The sequence below is a fragment of the Conger conger genome, chromosome 5 (assembly GCF_963514075.1).
Source record: "Conger conger chromosome 5, fConCon1.1, whole genome shotgun sequence".
Classification (NCBI taxonomy): Eukaryota; Metazoa; Chordata; class Actinopteri; order Anguilliformes; family Congridae; genus Conger; species Conger conger.
Genome location: NC_083764.1, coordinates 9,191,414 through 9,213,646, shown reverse-complemented (window position 1 = coordinate 9,213,646; position 22,233 = coordinate 9,191,414). Strand labels below are relative to the sequence as shown.

Here is a 22,233-nt window from a genome sequence, read left to right as displayed (position 1 = left end):
AAACCCTGTCGCAAAAAGAAAGCCACTGATGATGCTAAAAGTGCAAAAAATTAATTAGCGAATAACCATCTGGTCGTTTGGCGTTGGTGGTGCGAGGCACAGGGGGTCTGTGTTTTTCAACGCGTTCTCCCACCGTCACAACACAATAGCAGAGGCCGCAGCTCTGTAATTAACTTCTCATTCAGCAGAAAGGGGGCAGAGACAAAGCAATGCGTTGCTCAATAAGCGCAGGTGTACTGTAGGTGCTTAATCTACCAGCGTGTGGAATGAGGGCACTGAGTCGCTCCCCCACTGAATCACTCCACCACTGAATCGCTCCACCACTGAATCGCTCCCCCACTGAATCGCTCTCCCACTGAATCGCTCCCTCACTGAATCACTCCACCACTGAATCACTCCCTCACTGAATCACTCCACCACTGAATCACTCCACCACTGAATCGCTCCCTCACTGAATCACTCTCCCACTGAATCGCTCCCTCACTGAATCACTCCACCACTGAATCACTCGCCCACTAAATCACTCCCTCACTGAATCACTCCACCACTGAATCACTCCACCATTGAATCACTCCACCACTGAAACACTCCCCCACTAAATCACTCCCCCACTGAATCACTCGCCCACTAAATCACTCTGCCACTGAATCACTCTGCCATGGCCATCGGCGATACTGAGATACTGAGGTTGCACAACACCGCCAGACCACCCCCCCCCACACCCCTACCGCTGCACAGTGTCTCTGCCAAACACTAACACTCGCCAAAAAAAAAAAAAAAAATAATTCTATTCAGCGAACACGGTGAGGCTGCCCATTCTCTCTCCGGATCCGTTATCTGTGCTTTTGGGATTTTAATAAAAGCACATGTTGCCTGGGAACGCAACACAATGTACCAATAATAGGCCGGCTGGTTCGGCAGGTACAGTTACCCGAGACAGCTTTAGCCAGCTTGGGAACGGAGCAGATTTTCCACTTCACGGTTAGCAGACATCTCGGCTGCAGTGTTTTAAAGTGTTTTTACACAGATCTGAGGCTTTGGTTTCACTGAGGTTTCACTGCATGTGTGCAGCCAGGAGAAGACGTGCACCAAGTGCCATTTCATTACAAAACATACGAGCCACAAGAATTGCAGTCCAACATTAGTCCCACATTTGGTAAGACAAAAATGCTTTTAATTGTTAACGAGGGGTTTAATCCAATCGCTTATTTTTCTCCTCTGTCATCTATTACTTGCTCCTGACTCGGAAATCAATCGAGATCTTTAAGACACGTTCCAAAACCGTTAAATATTCCTTCTAGGAACCAGACGTAGAAATGAGGAAACTTCCCTTTCTTGTGAGGAAACACAAACTGCACCTGCCACGTCTGAAACTGACGTGGCTTCGAGCTGATGTTTGTAGGAGCAAGGACACTCCGTTTGCTTAATTCACATTTCCCCATCTTTACTTCTTTTTCGTTCATCTTTTCCTACCCTCTCCCGATGGGTGGAGCTAGGGGCAAGAAAAGGAGAAAATAAAAAGGAAAAAGCTAAGAAAAATAAGGGATTGGAATGATCCTCTGGTGTCTGGAAGCCATCGGTAGCCTGCCGTTAGCATCCACACTTACCTCGGCCATTTTTGATTAACTGGCCTTGGCACTATTTTATTTTCAGTTGCTCCAAATAGATGTGTTTTAACCTTTAACTGATTTTATATATGATGTAATATATGAGTTTTAGTACAGGAAGTGAATGCGAATTAGGAAGTACAGACTGAAAAAACCAAAACAGCCAAACAGACTTGAGAAATGATGGTGCTGTGCTGCTGCAATGGCAGTATCGGTGCCCAATAAAATAGACGTACAGGAGTAAAATCAATCACGTCCGTCGTTTAATTTCCAGGTGTTATTGCCACAGTTGCTGTATTGCACTAGAAATGGCCATTCAGAATCTTATCTTTGTTGTAATACAACCGTCTAATGAATGCAGGAAGAATACGAATCCAGATTGAAGATGAACGTTTTTTCTTTATACACAATGAAAGTATTTGCAGCAAAACGTAAAATTGTCAATACGTGGTCACACTACGCACAATTTAAAATCGATGAAGCCTTCATAAACAAGCAAATACAGTACAATTCACATAACACGTCTATATTAAGATTTTTCTTTTTCTGAAATATTACAGATGTTACCAAATGCTCCAAATATGACAGAACACATAATGTCACATAATCCAACCATCTCATCAAAATGTATGTAGTGAGCCTTATGAATTGTACATAACGATGTTTTGCACTGATAATGAAGGTTACACGCCTGCCCCACGAACGCTTTAGGAATACACGTGTTGAGCAAATATTCCAATCTGGCATTATCAATTTTGCCCTCGTGTCTGGGTATATTGCTAATCAGTCCACCGTTCAGTTAAAGCTCAGGGCTGCAGATTGCAACTTCCAAGCGAGTGTAATAACACTTAAATGGGACCTGGTGGGTGTAATTACAGTAACTGAGCTTATTGGTAGGTTTACAAATCAACTACTGGGTAGAGGAAAGTCCCGAATTCAGAACACATCACGAAAAACTCACCAGAGGCTTGTGGACAGTACTCAAAATCCCTGTAAACATTGAAATGGCGGCTTTTCGCAAAAACCCACTCCGCTTGCGAAATTAATCCACATCTCAAAATGCCAGGCGATGGGGGGGAAATGTCATTTTAGTGGGGGCAAACATTTGCATGCATTTTCCGCCATTTTACCACCGCGTTCCCGGAGTGGCGGGTTAATAATTGCACAGCTGCAAACATTTTTCCAAAATATAATTCTTTCTCTGAGCAGCGGTTATTTGAGCGGCTAATCCCACACTTCGTATTGTGAACACTGAAAGGGAGAGGAACTAAACCCTTGACTGCTTCCACAATCAATCTCGCCTTCACCCAAGCTCACCTCTCTCTTACCAGTCCTCTCAGCACAGGTAGGCAGTGTCATACGTACACCTGTGTGTCACACCCCGGTGTTCCCGACTGGGGAACCGTCCTGTGGAGAGGGTCCACAGACTGGGGACGAAATACAGACCAGGTTTCTGCGAAGTTGCCCATTTACTTTCCACGGGCTTGTGAGAAGCGTTTGGCACCGCGGAAGTGGTGTTTCCGGGCGGCGCCCGGAAAACTGCTCCTGATTCGTCCACGAAATATGTCTATATTGTCCAAATAACGTGACGAATCGGCACATGGGGCGACATTAGATGAAGAAAAAAACACCTATTGGATCTACATTCTCTTCCGTGAAAAATTATCGACTTTGTATTTTTCCCATATTGTTACCATGGACTTACACTGAAGCTGGCGGCTGAAACACTTAAAACTGGAGCGAACCGCACCGGTGCCAGTGAGCAACGTCCCTCAACAACACCAGGACATAAGCGTCAGAAGCAAAGCCGGGTTTTGGCTGGCTGGGAGGGCGGGGCGGGGCACAACCCACCTTGACGTAGAGCTGCTGGAACTCGTCGAGGTTCAGCCGGCCGCTGGGACAGTCCTTCAGGAAGCCCTTGTACCACTGTTTGAGCTCGTGCTCGTTAAATTCCGTGCTCTTCACCAAGTCCTCCATGACTTCGGGGGTCAGTTTGCTGTTCTGTTTCCCCATCGTGTCCGCTGGAAGAGACAAGAGAACGTACAGTGATTCCTTAGCAAGACACGGTGGAAAATTAAGCGCATCTCTGAGAAACGTCAGGAAAATATTGATCAAAAAGGACAAAGTGTACACTCTCAGAAATAAAGGGACGAAAAGTGCCTAAAAAAGTACAAATGCTTGTCACTGGGGTGGTACCCTATGGGTAGGTAAAACCTTACCCCTATCCAGCAATATATAATTAAATTGTACTTTTCTTTGCTTGAAGAAGTTACTCATTTGCACCCAAAGAGAACAGTACTGTACTTTCATGGTACATTTGGGAAATTTGATCCTTGAAGAACAAAAATGCATCTCCACAGTCACACTATTTTGGAGAGTTTACAATAAGATCTCTGGAGGATTCACTCCCTTTTTACACAGAAATGCTTCATTTCTTTGCTCTGTTCTGTTCTGTTATATATTTGTCAGTTATACTGTGTTTCATAGTTATACTGTACACGTGGTTAGTTAGGTATGCACTTACTGTAACTGTTAATGCATAGCTAAGCACTTAGTGTCTGCATCCTGTTACATTCAGGACGCAGTTAAAAGTTGCAGCCAAACTATTTCTGCACTTAAAGCCGTCTCGTCTGCAAGCCTACAAGATCAATAGAGCACAGAAAAGTGTTTGGAATCCAAAACAGTTACGTATTTGACACAGGACTGGATTCTAGGACGGTGATGTCTGCAAGTGTGGACCGTTGCAGTGGGTTCCTGAGAACCTTCATGAGGTGTGAACTTGGAAGGCCAGCCAAGTGATGTTTTCCATAAGGAGCAAGACTTTTACTGCCTTTGTTAGAATAATGGCTGATTCAGAGTTATTCCTGTAAATGCAATTACAGATTTTCTGTTAACACATTGAACATTGTATTCATTCTGTTTTAATTATTATGTTTTCTGAGTATGCAAGGCAACTCTCAAGAATTCAATGGCAGATAACAAAAAGATCAAAAATGTTTTCTTGCGGCCAAATTTGGAATATTTTAGCAACTGGTCTCGGCAACTGGTCTCGTCGTGCAATTGATTTGCACTAAACTGACATAGAAAGGGGCTCACCATGACCAAAAACAGCTTTGTTCTTTACGGAATATTATTGCCTTTCCGGATTCATTTGAGAATGGACTGGATTCATTTGAAATTGGAAAAGGGAAAAGGGTTTAGAGAGCTATCTTTTTCTATTATACACCAACTTGCTGAATTTCCATTTCCATTTACTCAGGATTGGCTGTCACTTTGATGTCTAAACTTTCCCCAAACTATTTAGGATTAAGACAAATCTGTGAACATATTCACATTAATAAGCAATTTACAAATCTCCAGGATATAATGTAAAAGTTGTTGTTTTTTCAGGTTTCTTGATGACTTAATTAATTTAACTTTTTAATTTAGCTATTAGAAGAGAGACCACATAGATACAGTGGGTAAATTCTATTTGAAATTCTCCCTGCTTTCTAAATATGCATTACCATCAGTAAGACTTGTGTTACTTGCAGTAAATGTGTTACTGCCGTTTATAATAATAACTGCGGGATACCACAGAGTTTACTGCATGTACTCTGTTGTGCTTCATATTTACAGTATTCCACCGCCACTGTTATTGAAAAATAAAATCTACGATGATAGGACATCACATTTTGCTAGTGTCATGCCTCGTAGGCTATATTGCATTATGTTCACTGTTCCACATGTTATTGCTCATGACTCATGAAGACGAGTATCATCTTAAGTTGGGCTTTGGGCCTCTGGGTGAAAAAAAGCCTTTGGCCGTGCATGAGTAAAGTCTTACTGCTTATAGCCTATTACTGTTGGGAGACTGGCAGCGTATTCAAAACTAATCACCCTAACTTAATTACCAAATGACCTCTTCCACAAAGATCAGCAAAATATATTTTCAATATCAAGCTAATTGAGGTGGGAACGAACAAACTGACTGGCATGAGTAAACTGAACAGCCCTCACTGCACAAAATTACATTCCCTGCTGACTGACTTAGGCCTACACTTCCAAAACCTTCCTTTAACCCTTTGAAGAGTAGGGTTTTTTTTTTGGGTTATGTTTTTTTCAGAATTCTAAGTCAGTGTTCTAATCACATGTGTGATTCTATGCCTTTAAAGGGTTAACAAGTCCCAGTAGCAAATTTGGCAGAAGGCTAAAACGATTAGCAATTCACCCTCAAACACCCACTTGCTTGCTTGCTGAAGCAGTGACGCAGTGGTCCACATTCGTAATATACTGTAGGCCTATTTAATTTTCACTCAACAACATCCCCATAAACAAACAGACCAACAGATAAAAAAAACATTTTTATCCACTACGACAGGGGTCGGCAACCCTGGTCCTGGAGAGCCGCAGGGTGTGCTGGCTTTCGTCTCCACCTTAAAATAAGCAACCGATTCAGACCCAAGAAACCAGGTGACGTGAGTTAACTGCGTAATCAACGGCTTTCATTGATAAATTAATGCCAAGTAACAACGAAAGCCAGCACACCCTGCGGCTCTCCAGGACCAGGGTTGCCGACCCCTGCACTACGACCACCATAGTACCTAATTTCAGTTTCACTGAATATGCTACTGCTACTGCAGGTACCAGATCACACAGTACCTGTGGAAATATGCCCCGGATCTGGATATTAAGGCTCAGTAGTGAGTTTTTGTCAAAGGAGAAAAGCAGTCTTAATTTTGGAGGTGCTTCATGGACTGGTGTAAGACATTACTTGTCAATTTACAGCAACCAGCTGGTTGCAGCCTGACATACTGGATCTTCAGAATACTGCAACAATACACAATGCATGACAACATGTTAATCTATGTTAACTAAATAAGGCAAAAATAATACACAATTGCCTTGATACTGGAAAGCTTTGAAAGTACCCAATTGTTCATTTGATTCTTGATGGACAGCTATCACTTTATGTTGTATTGCTACTTATGGATAGGGCTTAAATGAATGATTGTTACTGAAGCTGTTAAGACCACTTTGAGAATTGAGATGACAATTCATTGGGTAGATTCCTTCACTAAACAATTGTGATTAAATAGTCTGATAACATTTTCTTTAACTATACTATTCTATATATATATAGTTTTTAAAACTGTCATTCAATTCTACCTTATCTCGCTCTGTTCATTTTAAAATCGCTTTTACAGTCAAAATTAATAGCATTCCAGACCCAGCTGGATGCAATCAGTTCAAAAGCTTTTCAGAAATTACCCCAGGTAAAACCTGTCTATGAGAATGTCACAAAAGCATCACTAGGTCAGACTCAGACAGCACAAATACCATAACATTAGGTCAGATAGCACATATATAATAAAACAACTTTAGAAGATGGCCAAGATTGTACAGTATGTCAAAGCTTCATATTGGTCTAAAAATGTCCGCCTGTTTTTGTAAAATACAATTCACTACCGAACTGTATGAACAGACGGGCTGAAAATGACCTGGTCCTGCCATTATGTACCTGTATGTTCTTATAAGCAACTGTGCAGGTATATAATAACCAGTTATCGAATCATTACCTGCCTACGTGAGGACAGGCTAAGTGCCTAATATACATCATAATTCTTGCTAGCAGGGAAAGTACGTCACTGCTGTCTCCATAACAGGAATGATTGGCCCGAAACACATATGCACACACCACTAAGAGTCTCTGCTCGAGTGATTTGGCCCTGGTAGTCACGGCAACCCAAATTAATCACTTAAACTTTCCGGCCTTCTCTGCACTTATGTGCTGATATTCTCCCCCCCCCCACACACACACACACACCGTGACTGCAAAAAATAAATAAACAAAACGGACTTCTTTTTTTTATTTTAAAGAATTCCAAAGACACGTACGTCAACTAAACTGTGCATGTCACAAGCTTTTGAACTTGGATTTAAAGCAGGCAGTGCATGATGTGTAAAATGTTATTACATGGGATATGTGAGGGAAATTCACTGTATTTTGTATTCACTGCTGCAACCCCCCGTGGGATCAACAAATACAAACTGTACAGTTATAAATTGACTGCAAAGCTCTTTTATGATGGAAATAATCTTTTCGCTGGATTCTTGAATGATGTCATGTCTAGACTGTAGAGCTTTAGCATGTTACACTGCAATGCAAAACCACATGTGTTTCAAAAAATAAAAACAAACCAAAAAAAACCCTCAACAGATCACTTAGGATGAGTCTGCAAATAATGTATCTATGTATGTATGTATGGATGGATGCTTATACTGACGTCAAAAGTAATGCCAGATAATTACCCAGATTTAATGTTTATTTTGACTTGGCGTTACACCGTAAAGTCTGCAACTGCGTATTTTAACTAAAACACTTCTAGCCATAAAATGACATTTGTCGTTGACATTGTTCCTATTAAAAAAGGACAGCATATAATTCTCAAAAAGGAGAATGTCCTACCTAGTAATGGATCAATATAAGACGCGTTCTATAAAATTATAAGATGGTCTTGCTGCTGCTTGTGACTGAAGCCTGTGCTTAATCTATTTAAGCGTTTCCAGTTTTCTTTACTAAATTCTGTAGTGTTGTCACATCTGCAAGTGCTCGACTGATAAAATCTGTTTTTATTTTCAGTGAACAGGACACAATTTAATTTAATTTGAATAAAGATTCTATACAGCAAGTGTTCAATACATCAAGTATTTTTGTATGTGTGTGTGTATTTGTGCTCATATGTGTGTATGTGTGTGTGAGGAGTTGTAATTTTATTTACATCTTATTTGTTTTTATGTACCATGAATTAAAAAAAGGCATATTGGTGCAATGCTATACCAACGCCTAAACACAGTCATCTCTTGCCCATGCAGAAACCCACTTACTGCATTCTCAACACGTGAGCGATTACAGGATGCTGTGTGATCAAATGACGTCTACGAAGTGTTAAATTCAAAGTCTTAGAGGGCCAAGTCCTTATTTTGATCAACAGCTGTGGTTATATTCATATAGTCTGTTCACAAATATTTATACATCTATAAACATGACATTTAAATCAGCTCAAGCAAAAAAAAAAAAAAAAAAAAGGAAGATGTTGTCTTATTCACAAAACGATCAAACTAAATGAATTCTAAAACGCTAGTCAAAGCCAGCCCTCTGTATCAACACAGATCAATCAACAATTGATCGATGGCTCGACAGACAATAGCATAAAAAGCATAATAAAGATATTTCAATGTGTAATATGGCTTAATACCACGAAGACTCGTTAACCTGCACATTAACAACCGCGCTGCAATGTTAACGATGATTCGTTTGGCGCATTATGTAACAGCATTGAATGTCCGTTTTCCGTTATTTTCCAGCGGGGGATGACCTTGAGAGTCAACAAGAACAAAGTGATTTGCTTTGATTCCGAATCTTGCGCGAAAGAAAACACGCATCATAGCCTAATTAAAGAGACGCCCGAGTTGAAAGACTACTGGCTTGTTCTACAAAGGATTTTCAAAAGCAAAATGTTTGTAATCCTACCAATCTCAATATAAAATCCCCAAAAACTTAAATAGTTTGCGCTTGGAGAAGACGTACAATCCGAGCCGAACGAAATAGGTTAAACGTAGTCGAATTTAATTTACTCCATCAGTTTTTTCAGTCATTATGCCATTATTAATTTTAAATAACTGGTCGATGTATGCATACCGACGTGCCAGCGGCAACGTTACAGCAGCATCACATCAGCAACACTGCGACCGCAGAAATCTGCCCGCTTCCAGTAACGTTAGTCGTTGGTATCGTTACTTAAGTAGCCTACACTAAATATTTCCATCGAGCAGGGAGACAACATTCCTATTTATTTTATACTTTTATCATACATATCGCTGAAGAACCAGGATGCACTGTCAGTGCAGTGAAGTAAGAAAACCCTTCGTGTTGATAAACATCATTGCCATTTGTCGCTTTGGAAAACAAAATTAGAAACGTATATGCACATTTTCAATACCTACAGAGGATGAAGGCTACCAAAATTAAACCTTAAATATTCTGCATACGACACCAACACCAACCGGTAACAATGAAAATAGTAAGGCATGATACGTTTTATGTAACGTTAGCAGACACGCGTAGCTTACTCAAAGATGACATGTCTTTTGAATAAAGATAACGCTGTTTTTAATAGTCTGCAATCATACAATATGTTGCTGTTCAATTAAGCATGTTGTGACGTTTAATGCAAACACCTTTAAATTTATTTTATCAACGAACTGTCATTTGATTCATCCGGAATATAGGAAGCAATGCACTCCCTTGAGTAGGCTATCCTGTAAAAAGAAAAAAAAGAAAAACATCGCGCTACACAACATAGGCTACTCTTAAGTATAAAGATAAACGTCTTAACTTACCTTAACGAGAAAGCAAAGCTTCTGTTCGTCTGGTGTTTTCTTTGTGCGATTATTAAAGTAAATGCGCTGTTGAAATACACTCGAATATGTACACCTCTACACTGAGGTTTTCTTGAGGTAACGCGAAATTAGATTAGAAAAAAAAATCGTCAATGCAGCTCCGGAGATGCAGCAGGGACTGATCAGTCTCGTCTCGGAGCTATGTGACGCTAGAGATACAATGCAGCTCGGCGGGCGGACTGTGTGCATCACAAATGTATTTCACACAGTGGTTGTCTTTCGCAGAGGACCGCCGTTGCTCGACGGTGCTGTTCTTTGAGTTTGCGCGAGGGAAGGGAATCCGCCTCCTTCTATGCACCTAGCACCTCAAAGCCTAGAAATAACATTACATCAGCACCTAGACCGCAATGGGTTAAACGTGCCGCTTCGGGTAGGGTACAATGCTTATGGTCAATCTTGGAGGGAACCCACTGCAGGAAAATCCTGACGGTGGGATTTGTCTGGGTATGAAAATCCAAAACATCCAAAGCTATTAAAGTCAAACATTAACAAAATTAAAAGGAATAGGAGTTGTAGCAGCACAGTGAATAACACTGATGTGTATTTAATAATAGTGTATTAATGTATGCACGATATAGTGTCCATAAGATGATAATTGTTAATTAACTGTCCCCTCCGTATTACTATTAACTGCATGTAGGCATACGCCCCCCAAATTCGCGAGGCCTTTGAATTCCCTTCTGGTGGTCGTGTAAGATCTCCTTCGAACCGACGTCTCACAATTTAAAATATAATATTGGTGCAGCAGGTTTTTTTTGTTTGTTTTTTTACCGACGAGCATTCACAGATCTAGCACGTCAATTAATTTAGCCTCCGTTTTCTACTTTAAAGTTTTTTTATTTCAGCCAGCCTTTAGGTGGCACGCGGTGGTACAGGTGCCACGCGCTAACTAGTTACGCGCCTCAAGCATAGTAGTTAAATCGTTCGCCAACAAAATAAAGCAACTTGCCTCTCAGATTTGGATAAGTGGTGTAACAGGAGGTTGGTGCTTGTATTCAAGTGTAGATCTCTATGAAGGTATGTTACATATAATATTTAAGTGAGAATATATACTTGCGAAATGAGCTTGGTCTGAAAAAGGGAGCTTACTACTAGCTCAGTTAGCTAACGTTAGCCCACTTAGCTAACTCTGAAGACAGAGATTGATATTGAGTGTGGTAGCGACTTCAAATTGGGCTCAAATACTGTACAGAACACTTGACGGTAACTCTAGCTAGCTACGTCTATCATACACGAAATAAACATGATTAGAGGTTACTTATCCTACATATCTCTGTGTAAGCTGTTTTGCACAAAATTGCTGTTTCCCCTCATACCTGTATGTTACCTTGCTGAACGACTAGCCAGCGAATACGTGAGCGGCAGAGCACCTAACCGTTAACATAGCTGTGTGTGCTTGTATTTTGAACTTGACAACATGTAGACAGTATTATACAAGAAAAACGATTTACATTTGCTAGCCACCTGGCTATTTCGTTGACTATTGTAAATCCTTTATTTGGCTGGTTAGTCGTCTGGCACATGATAATTAAATCAACTAATTTGTGTGTCATTACAGGTTGCTGCTGTGTTCCCCTAATTTTCTGAGAACTTATCCAAAGAATGGGGATAACTTCTCTCACTATCACAAAAAAGATTTTTTAGGTTATAGTAATAGTTTTCCCCTAGTCTCTGCGCAGACCTCTCACATTTTTAAGTCATTTATTTTTTCTTAATTGGAGAGTCTAAATTGCCTGTAGGTATGAGTGTGTGAGTGAATGGTGTGTGTGCCCTGCGATGGACTGGCGACCTGTCCAGGGTGTATTCCTGCCTTTCGCCCAATGTATGCTGGGATAAGCTCCAGCCCCCCTGCGACCCTGTTCAGGATAAGCGGGTTAGGATAATGAATGAATGAATGAAATATTAAGTATATTGATACTGAGGTATATTAACAGTCTGCACAATCTGCCCCATGCAAAGTTGTGAAGTATTTTCCACTCGTTTTCCATTTATTGGAGGTTGAATTACAGGAACCCAGGGACTGATTACAGACAGCTGCAGCACAAGAGTGACAGGAAGGTGTATTGTCTAATCGTGTTCTGCTGAAACCTCTTATCTGGGCTGTGTGCCCTACATGTTTGGATGACACTGTCTTACTGCTGAAATGGAAATAGCCTAAATTGAAATGCTATGGAGCAAGATGCACACTGGCTCTGCATACAAATATATATTTAAAGCTCAGCTTTGGCAATTAGGGTGTGTCTTATGTTAATGTCACCAAGACAAATTATAATGTCACTATAAAATTCTTCTTAGTATGCAGCATCTCATGTTACAATTATCATTTCATATTGGTGATATATTGACAAAATGTGTCGGTCAAGGAATGTTCTATAATTTTGTATGTGGCACATCTTTTGTTTTTGAATCCATAGGCATGTTTGCTGTATGAAAAGCAAAGAATGGATGACACTGAGAAACAAAATCAAGCTGCTCATCTCTGTGAGAACGATTCTGCCCCAGCCTCACCCAAACGGTCAAAACCAAGCACGGAAACAAGCAACGACCTATTCGTAACTGAAGCAGGTTTAGAAAATGACAGAGCAACACAAAGTTGTGTTTTTTGGGCCAAGCGAGATGAAGCGCCGGGTGATAGTTACAACAGTAGGTGCCTCTCACTCTCGCAAAGTGCCAGTCAGGAACGTGAAGCACACGTCGAGAACGCAATCCAGGAAAGTGCCACTTTCTTTCGATTGAAATCTGGATGCGCGGAAACAAATTGCACAGTCGAGTGCCCAACTGAAAATCACAGTCCTGGGTTGTTTGTAACGGTCAGAGAAGAAACCAGGCTTCACCCTCAAGCTACACACCAGAAACCAGAGATCAGTAACCAGGAAAGCCAGTATGCAAGAGGCACGCCTTACCAGTGTTATCATCAAAGCAATGTAGGGGGCACATTAGAAGCTGATTTTACTATGAATTGCATGAAAAACGAGACCCCCTCAGCGAATATATTTGCAATGCAAAGTAATTCACCGGAGTATATTCCTAGGCCTTACATGCCTTCTTACGAAGCCGAGTATGGACTAACCTCCTTTGAGATTACGAAAAATGACTGTGAAAGTGAGGAAAACCAAGTAATATTGCAGACTGACGCAAAGAAGGATGCCGGTGTCTTCAACACGGAAACGGAGGCCCAGGCGAACGGGCGCGGCCGCGAGGAGAGCTCTGCGGCCGCCGTGGTCCGGCGTGCAGGAAACGGCTCGGCGCGCGATGTCACCCGGAGCGGAAATGCGGAAGATAACGACGTCGTGAGCCGCGGGGATCGCGAGCCGGGACGTCCCGGCGGAGCGGTGCGGGACCGCGCCTTTCGCACGGCTGCCGCTCCCGCCTCGTTCGCATGCGCGGAGAGCGCGACGGGGAGGCGAGGGCCCGGGAACGCGTCCCAGGGGCCCGCTGACGTAATTGATGCGGCGGCCGTAATCGAAAGCCGCATCTGCCGCGAGGCCGGCGCAACGGGGACGCAACGGGGACGCTCGCCCCACGAAACGGGCGCCGGAGGCGTCCCGGGGGGTGACGCCAAAACCGTGCACGAAACGGCCCGTGAGGATCGGCTCGTTAAGGACCACGATAACCTTCCGGAAGAGCCCGTCAGATTAGCGCCGTCGAGTGAGGCAACCCCTGTTGTCAGCTGCATCATTTATGAATTGGACGCTCTGCCCTCAGCCCAGCCACATATTGATGCCGAATTTATGCATTCACCACAGAGAGATGCAACTGTAGAACCGTCTGACAGGGAATTTACATGGGAAACGGGAACTGAGGAAGGACAGACAGGTTTTAATATAGATGTTAATATACACACAGGCCCAGAGCCAACTGAGCAGCGCTGTCTTGGAAGAGAGGAAACGGACAGACGTGACCACGACAGCCTCCGACATGAGGAAGACCGTTGCCTAAACGCTTCCTGCCCAAGCACAGCTGGGAATTGCCGTGCAAAAAGTCAGTCACGCGTCAGAAAGCCAGACACGGCAGACTATAGGTGTGAAGTGAGCAATCTGGTAAGGCCTGCCCCTAGCAACACTGAACGTCCTATCAGAACTGGGGATACCGTAAGCCCCATTTGTGTAAACGCTCCGGTGAACACGCAGGCGGAGGAAAGAGACAGCGATGTCGTTGTCATTAAATTACCTGTCGGTTCAGCCAAGGCAGAGAGTGAGGTAGAGGAGGCAGGGTCTGGCGATGCTGTTACCGGAAAGGGTATTTGGGAAGGTGAGCGAGGAGCACCGCCACCGAGCTCGTCTCCTCAAACCACGCTAACTCGCGGCTGTTTACCAGAGAATACGTCTGTGACACATCGCAGTGATGTAACTCAGTCCACTGGGGATGAGAGGCACCTTGTCATTCCTGTCACGCAACCCGGTGACGCCGTTGTCCCAGAAACGGACGCAGGCTACGGGGCCGACACACTGCGAGTATGTCCAGAAACCGGAGCCCAGTTCCCTGAGCAATCGCACAGTTCACCTGCCGCGTTCGACTCGTTCGAAAAAATCCCTCTGTCTCTCAGCGCCGACGGCCTAGAACACAGCCCCCTCTTCGATACCGCTCCGCATAATTCAATTAGCGGGAGGCCACAGTCATATTACGATGCAGATGGGCCCTCGAGCGAGATCATTCCAATGCAAATACAGCTTCAACCGAGCTCAGATCTGAACAAGAATAACAAGCAGCGTGCAGGAAGCGAGTGCGACGTTGAGCGCAGCCCTTCTGGAAAAGTGAGCGCGCTCGATTGCGGCAGTTATGTTCTTACGTATGGCCAAGGTGGCTCGCCCGGGGAATCTCTAAGCCCCTATCTCTGCGGCCTTCGAGAGGAGAAACAAATCCCCCGTCTTTGTTTTTCTCAGCGCTCCCCAGCAGTAGACCCTGAACAACCTGACCCGTTGGCTGCCGGTTCCGCTGCAAGTGGCCGATTCCGTCTCCCTCCTGAATGCACGGCGGACGATTTCGACGAATGCGGAAGGTTAGAAACGTGTCCTCGGTCCGGCCTCTTGGGGCCGCCGACCTCGGTCTTGACCCCGGAAAGCTCTCAAAACGACGGCGCCCCGCAATTTGACATGAAAGAGAAGTTTGACTTAGTGCTCGAGGAGCTGAGTTTGTTCTTCAGTATCGGCAAAGAGGCCGAGCGGCCGGCGAGTCCTGAAACTCTGTACACCAGGGAGGCTCCATCAGAGGACGGGACTACTGAACGGCCCATTGGCCCCCTAAGCAGCCCTTCAGCGAAAGCACCGGGAAGGACAAGAGCCGGGCAGAATGTCCACAGTAGTATCAGAGTTGTCAGGCAGCGGCCGGAAACTACAAGCGGCAATGTGGGCTTTGACTGCGAGCAGGAAGTTCCCCTGGGACTCAGCCACTCCAGTGGGGAGGGGGAAGATTCCATGTATTCCGCTGCGAAGCAGAAAGGTTAGTGGTGGACGCGCGGGGAATAGTCGATGCTGTGTGTGGGTGTTCGTGTGGGCGCGCTTGTGCATCTGTATGTGTTTTGCGGGTGTGTGTGTTTACGTATGCGTGTGTGTGTGTGTGTGTATGTGCGTGTCAGTCTCTCACACCGGTGAGAGATAGGATTCCCCTGATCGACACCGACTCTCCGGTGGAAAAATATCCGTTGCAGAACTTCTCAAGTGGAGCGGAGTTAATAGGATGTATTGGGGAGTGCATCTGCTTCAGCTTCACAGCTCCTTGTACAGGAGTATAGATGGGATAGTGGTTACCTGAGAGTCACGGCTAGCTATTCACAGTGAGTTGAAAGGCTATTAAGACGAGCTTTTAAATAGGGCTGCGCAATATGAGGAAAATATGCGATATGCGATAACGTTGTTGAATATTGGCGATAATGATATTACACGTGATAAATAAACAAATATTGAAGTGTGCGCAGTTCTGATGTCTTTCTGCTTTAGGTACACTGCGAACGTAGAGTCCAGACAATGAATAGCCTCTGAAAAAAAAACTATTTCCAACATGCTTTTATTGAACAAATTGCGCATGAACAGCCAAGACATTTAACTTGAATTTAAATAAATACTATTCATCGCAGTTCAAGCTGCGTCTTTCACAATGTGTTTATCTTGCGTGTTCATATCTCAATGACAATAAATATACAATATATTGTGCAGCCCTACTTTTAAATGAGTAAAAGTGTTATTTTTCAGATGTAACCATGGCTTTAATTAAAACACTGATTTAAGCTCTTGATTGTTTGCCTACATTAGAGTACACTGTGGCTGAAGATGGATCGAAAAACTGGTTTCCAGCTTTTATGGCTCTACCCTTCCTGAATGAACAGAATAGAGGTATGTACTTCCTGTGGAGAAAGAAAAGAAAGGTTAATTATGCATTCTGGAATCCATTAAGGCTAAGCCTGCCTTAAGTAGGGCAGAATAAATGATCAACTTTCATGAAATGTAAAGATTGTTTCTCTACGTTAGTAGCAAGAAATTTATTTTTCGAATAAGCATGCATATTATGAGAAGGACAATGAATTACAGAAGTGGAACGGTTTTTACTTTTTTTTACTGATGCAGTTTATGTAACTGGACATATTTTATGAAAGAGCCTGCAATCTTCCATTCCTGCTTTTAGGATATCAACACAGTGACTATGCAGTGAATGAGAGTAATAAAGCTATCCTGACAAAAACAACTTCTTTTTACATAATGTGGCACACCACAGTGTGCAGGTGGATAATTATGCATTCTGGTTGGCTTGAAATTAACCCGACTGTGTTGCAAACAACATTTGTCCTGACTTTGACTTACAGATGCAGTGCAAATATTAGTTTTTATTTTATTCATAAGCACAGTTTGTTTTCATCTTCTTGCCAAGATTGCATTTGCGAATTGGAAAAGGAACACTTGCCTAATTCTAAGGTGTGCAAAGGTTAAGGGGAAGTGTTGATTGAGTTCAGGCTTCGTGATAGAAATCTTGAGATTCAAACTCAATTATTTATTTTTTTGCTTGATCATTTGTTCTGCCTCCATGATAAGGTTCTCCTTTCCTTTTTCAAAGATGCTAAATTATAATTAAGCACAAGAATATTCCCCTGTTTTCGGTCTCTCTACTGCGATTAGGTAGAGAGACCTGAGTAGTTTAATATTTCATTAGTCCCAAGATTAGTGGGCACTGTATATTGGTATTAATCATACATGGAGCTGAAGATCCATTTTAAATTTATTTGCAGTGGAATTGCCCCTATTTGGCCGCACTAATAGGCTCATACATACAAATGGACAGCTTATTAAGGAAAGGCAAGGTCACAGGGCGTTCATTTGCTTTATCTTTTTCCGCCAAGGGGTTCTGGAGCCGGCGCGGCGGCTGGAGCCCCTGAAGACTTGTGTCCGGCCCATACGAGTGGGCCTCTCCAAGCGGGCAAGGCCCAAACAGCTTCACCCCTACTCCAAGTGAGCCCCGCTTAGCCTATCGCCTGCGCGAATGCGACGCACTGCAATAGGAAATGTAATGATAAGTATATTAAGCAGCAATGGTTTTTTTTTTGGAAAATATTTTGTGTCTGAAAGTGAGGCGGCACGGATGGTGCAGTGGGTAGCACTGCCGCCTCACAGCAAGGAGGTCCTGGGTTCGAATCCCCGTCGGCCGGGGCCTCTCTGTGCGGAGTTTGCATGTTCTCCCCGTGTCTGCGTGGGTTTCCTCCGGGTACTCCGGTTTCCTCCCACAGTCCAAAGACATGCAGGTTAGGCTGATTGGCGAGTCTAAATTGCCCATAGGTATGAGTGTATGAGTGTGTGAGTGAATGGTGTGTGTGTCCTGCGATGGACTGGCGACCTGTCCAGGGTGTATTCCTGCCTTTCGCCCAATGTATGCTGGGATAGGCTCCAGCCCCCCTGCGACCCTGTTCAGGATAAGCGGGTTCAGATAATGGATGGATGGATGGATGTGCCTGAAAGTGTTGATAATTTGCTGTAAATTTACTCACATATTTGAGCTGTACCGCACACCGCTCGGGTATTCGGCCATCGCTGGATGAGTGACGGCGGATTAACCGTCTTCTCACACAAAGACGATCGCTCCTCTCCAAACTGAATATTTTTAAAAGGGAAAGAAGTGGATCTTTTTTTTTTTTTGCAGTATATCAATATTATATATTTTTAACGTATATTTGCAATTTGTTCAGTTTTCGCAAAGGGAACGGCACTCTGCGCATTAGCGGTGACAGATGAGCTTGCGCAACAGCTGCAGGCAACTTCGTGAAGACAGCTTGTAAAAATCCATAGTGTGTTCGGCCATGTTTGACGCCGCGATTCTAACCGCAGCTGGGCTTTTTAACATTCGTCTGGAAAACGTGAAATGTGTGACTTGCGCGCCGTGTGATTGAATATTCTTTGGCTTCTCTGCTTTGAGTCGTAGACAGATAAGGCAATTTATTTGATGGTTTCTCTACGGACATACCGGTTCTCAGCAATAGAAGTTGAGCCATTTTATGGTAGGGTTGTCATTTGCTCCATTAGCCAGCAGTTAACAAATTGCCTTACAGTGGAGGGGTTGTGTTGTGTTGAATGTTTCCTTCATGCTTGCATGCTTGTGTAAAGGATGTTTGTTTTCAAGGTAGTATTGTTTCAAGTACCTGTATTTACTCCGAGATTTTTTTTCCCACATCTCCAGCTGTTAAAGTGACACTCTCAGAATATTTAAAACGTGTTTGACCTCACTGTGTTTATTGTAAGTGAATACTAACACGGATGTTGAACTTTCTTGCCAACAGAACTGCCATAACATATCATTTGCACTGTGTTGTTTGTAATTTGTGATGTTGACATGATGTAGGCCTAGAACATATGTTTTCTTAAATTAACTCAAATGCAAGAGGACAGTATATTAAAGTATTTACAGACAGAATCTATGAGAGGGGTCGTTTTGTTTGTGTTTCATTTTATTCTTTTGCATCCATCAGATTTTAATTGGTTGGTGCAATATAAGTAAGATAAATTCAGTGACCTGGTTTTATCTTACCAATGACATGCTGTTTATGGTGTACGTGTAGTATTGCATTATATTGCGATGCATCTAAATATTTGATTGTTTACTACGTATACTAACCTCCAGTCAAAGTTACAGTAGCTACATCACCGGCTTTTTCCCCTACAGAATAATTATCCACTTTCCATTATTACAATAATAGAGGCTGGGTTATATACAGTAGCATTGTCTCAGGTTTCCAAGTTGTGTCTTATTTTAAATCCTCTTGCGCCTAAGTACACACAAAAGACAGGCTCAGTTTGTTTTTCGTAATCCCTTTGTCTCTCGTAATTGGACGTATCTTCCCTTTGAAGTGCCTTTCCCCACAGAGACGTGTGACTGTATTACTGAGCGACTGCTAGCCGTATGGTTTCTGATATTTCGTCACGGATGTTGTTGTGTCAAACCGGCAGCAGTGGTACTGCTGTAACGACCGACACGTGTGTATGTTGCTGGCTATTTTTAGATGAGTTGTCAGGATGATGCTGATTTATTGAATTTGGGTGCAGGGAAGAGCATTGTCGCCACATTGCATTGTGGGTAATTCCTGGTGTGAAATACATGACTTCCCTATCATTGCCCTGGCATAATCGTAGGAGGTTCCTGAACTCTCAGAAGTAAAGTGACCGTGGAGGCACATTTTCTTTCTTCAAGGATCAAATTTCCCAAATGTACCCTGAAATGTACCCTTGGGGTACCAATGAGTATGTTTTCCAAGCAAAAAGGGTGCAAATTATTTCTATATTGCTGGCTAGCGACAAGCATTTGTACCTTTTTAGGCATTTTTTTTGTACCTTTCTTTCTGAGGGTGTGGTTTAATGTACTGGAAGTAGAAGATGAAGGCCCTGTTGGCAGACATTGTTATATGTTGTAACGTCTGAAACGCTCTGGAGGTACAGCCGAGAGGCTATCCGCCTATTACATTTCATTTTGAAAGATAATTTTGGTTTTTGCAGCCCCGGTGATTCATGCAGGTACTTGGACTTGACTCCCATAACAGAGTGGTCAAGGCTCCCAGAGAGACTATTGTACCCCTGCACATAAAAATAGATATACTACATAACCGCATGTGTCATAGCAAGCTGTATTTCAGAGAGGCAGATTTTCATAAATGTACAGAGAAAATCCTGTCACCATTTTGCACAGGTGTTTTTCAGCAAAGAACCCTGTGTTAGATAATTGTATTTCATTTGGCCGAGAACACCGCACCGAACTGCCAAATGATGCCCTACGGATCGTGATCGTCGCCAGGAATGACTATTTCGCAGAAATCTAACCTCTTTATGTATTTTTTATCATTTGTTCTCAAAATGTGCAGATTTCCTGGCTTTGAGAACTAGACAATGCGTGTGGAAGGGTACAATGTTAAAATAATAAGGTGCATCGAATCAGTTTTTATTATTTTGCACTGAAAAATGTTATAATAACTGGTCAATTTGACACACGTCAGCATATGTTCCTGAGATGAAAGCGTACGCATGCTCATAATTCAAAGGTTGCGCACAGTGGAAAAACAATGGGCAACATCCTATGCCAAAGTCGCCCTGCTTTACACTTCCCAGGAGAATGAACAGAGGAGAGGATCAAAGACATGCATGGCCATTTTGTGCCAGAAGGTAACTGAGCAACATTTGTCATCCAAGGAGCAGACCGGGTTAACTGGGGCAAAATGGGAGATGCCGCATTAATCTGTTAGAGGGTAGCTGTTTGCACCTTCAATCAGGAGCAAACTGTGGCGGGTTTAGCAGAGGCTGTGGACAAGGCAGAGGAAAGGGCGTTGCTAGCACTAGCAGGTCAGGAGACCCCTTGAGGAGTGTGTCTGGGCCAGGGGGAGAACAGACATTACATTACATTACATTACATTATTGGCATTTGGCAGACGCTCTTATCCAGAGCGACGTACAACAAAGTGCATACCCATAACCAGGGATAAGTTCGCTGAAAGACCCTAGAGGTAAGTACAATTTCAACTGCTACCTGTACAACAAAGATAAGGACCATTTTTTTTTTTTTTTTTTTTTTTGAACAAACAAACAAAAAGAGCAAAAGTCACCAAAGTTAACTATCCAAACACTGCTTACCTAGCTAACTAAAATACTGATACACAAGTCACAGAGACAACAATTAAGGTTCACAGGGAGGTAGGGAGGGATGGGGAGAGGTGCTGTTTGAAGAGGTGTGTCTTCAGCTTGCGCTTGAAGGTGGGGAGGGATTCTATAGTTCTGACCTCAACGGGGAGTTCGTTCCACCACCGTGGAGCCAGAACAGACAGTAGTCGTGAGCGTGAGGTGGAGGTTCTGAGAGGGGGAGGTGCCAAGCGGCCTGTGGAGGCTGAACGAAGAGGTCTGGCAGGGGTGTAGGGTCTGATGATTTTTTGCAGATAAGCTGGGGAAGACCCTTTAACTGCTTGGAAGGCTAGCACCAATGTTTTGAATTTGATGCGAGCCATGACAGGCAGCCAGTGGAGGGAAGCACAGACATACGTGGGTCGCAAATCATTGTTGGGTACAGAACAGGCTGTTGAAATAGGTATTTGAAAGCATACAAATACTGATTCTCAGATCCAGAATAAAAGTCCCTGGCATAGTTTTATTTGAATATTTTTTATTTTACTTTTTACATAGGCCTATGTTCCGTTGTGAGCTCCTTTCTGAAAGAATCAAAACTACGCATGTTGATCGTTAATACATGTTGGCGTCCCACTGTAGCCAACAGTCCCTTGTAATGGCTGATGCCTTGTTCTGCTTTGCCTTAGAGGTTTTTGAGCAGTTCTAGCTGGTGTCGCTTTGCATAATTTGTGTAATAATCTGCATCTGGATGAGTGCACTCTATTTCCACTTCAAGCCTGTTCGCATGGCAGTAAAAATTTGAAACATGTAATTAATACTAATGGCAGCTTTAGTCTGTCGCAAACACGAGCTGAGGCCTCAGAGGAAATTAGGGAATTAAGTTGAAATTAAAATGTGTAAAAATGTTTTATTTTCAGTGAAGAAGAACAGACAGTTCCATCACCGAACGCCTCGACTTCCGTTTCAGCTCGGTCACGTTCCTCCACTTCTGCTTGTTCAGTTTATCTATTCATGGGCTTATAGCACAAGTCCCCGGTCTTTGAAATTGCAGTCTCTCCCCCCCCCCCCGCCACCCCTCTTTTCCCACTGCGAGTCCCTGCATCTTC

General features: G+C 43.2%; 1 protein-coding gene across 1 annotated transcript in view; it reads right to left on the bottom strand.

Annotated features, from left to right (window-relative positions):
- vsnl1a (visinin-like 1a) overlaps positions 1-10,296 on the bottom strand; it is a 29,419-nt gene extending 19,123 nt beyond the window's left edge. The window contains exons 1-2 of the mRNA XM_061243953.1: positions 9,990-10,296; positions 3,459-3,628 (exon numbers count right to left, since the gene is read on the bottom strand). Coding sequence (XP_061099937.1) covers positions 3,459-3,620 — 162 coding nt within the window. The 5' untranslated portion in view covers positions 3,621-3,628; positions 9,990-10,296. The remainder of the gene's footprint in view (positions 1-3,458; positions 3,629-9,989) is intronic.
- Positions 10,297-22,233: the final 11,937 nt, after the last annotated feature.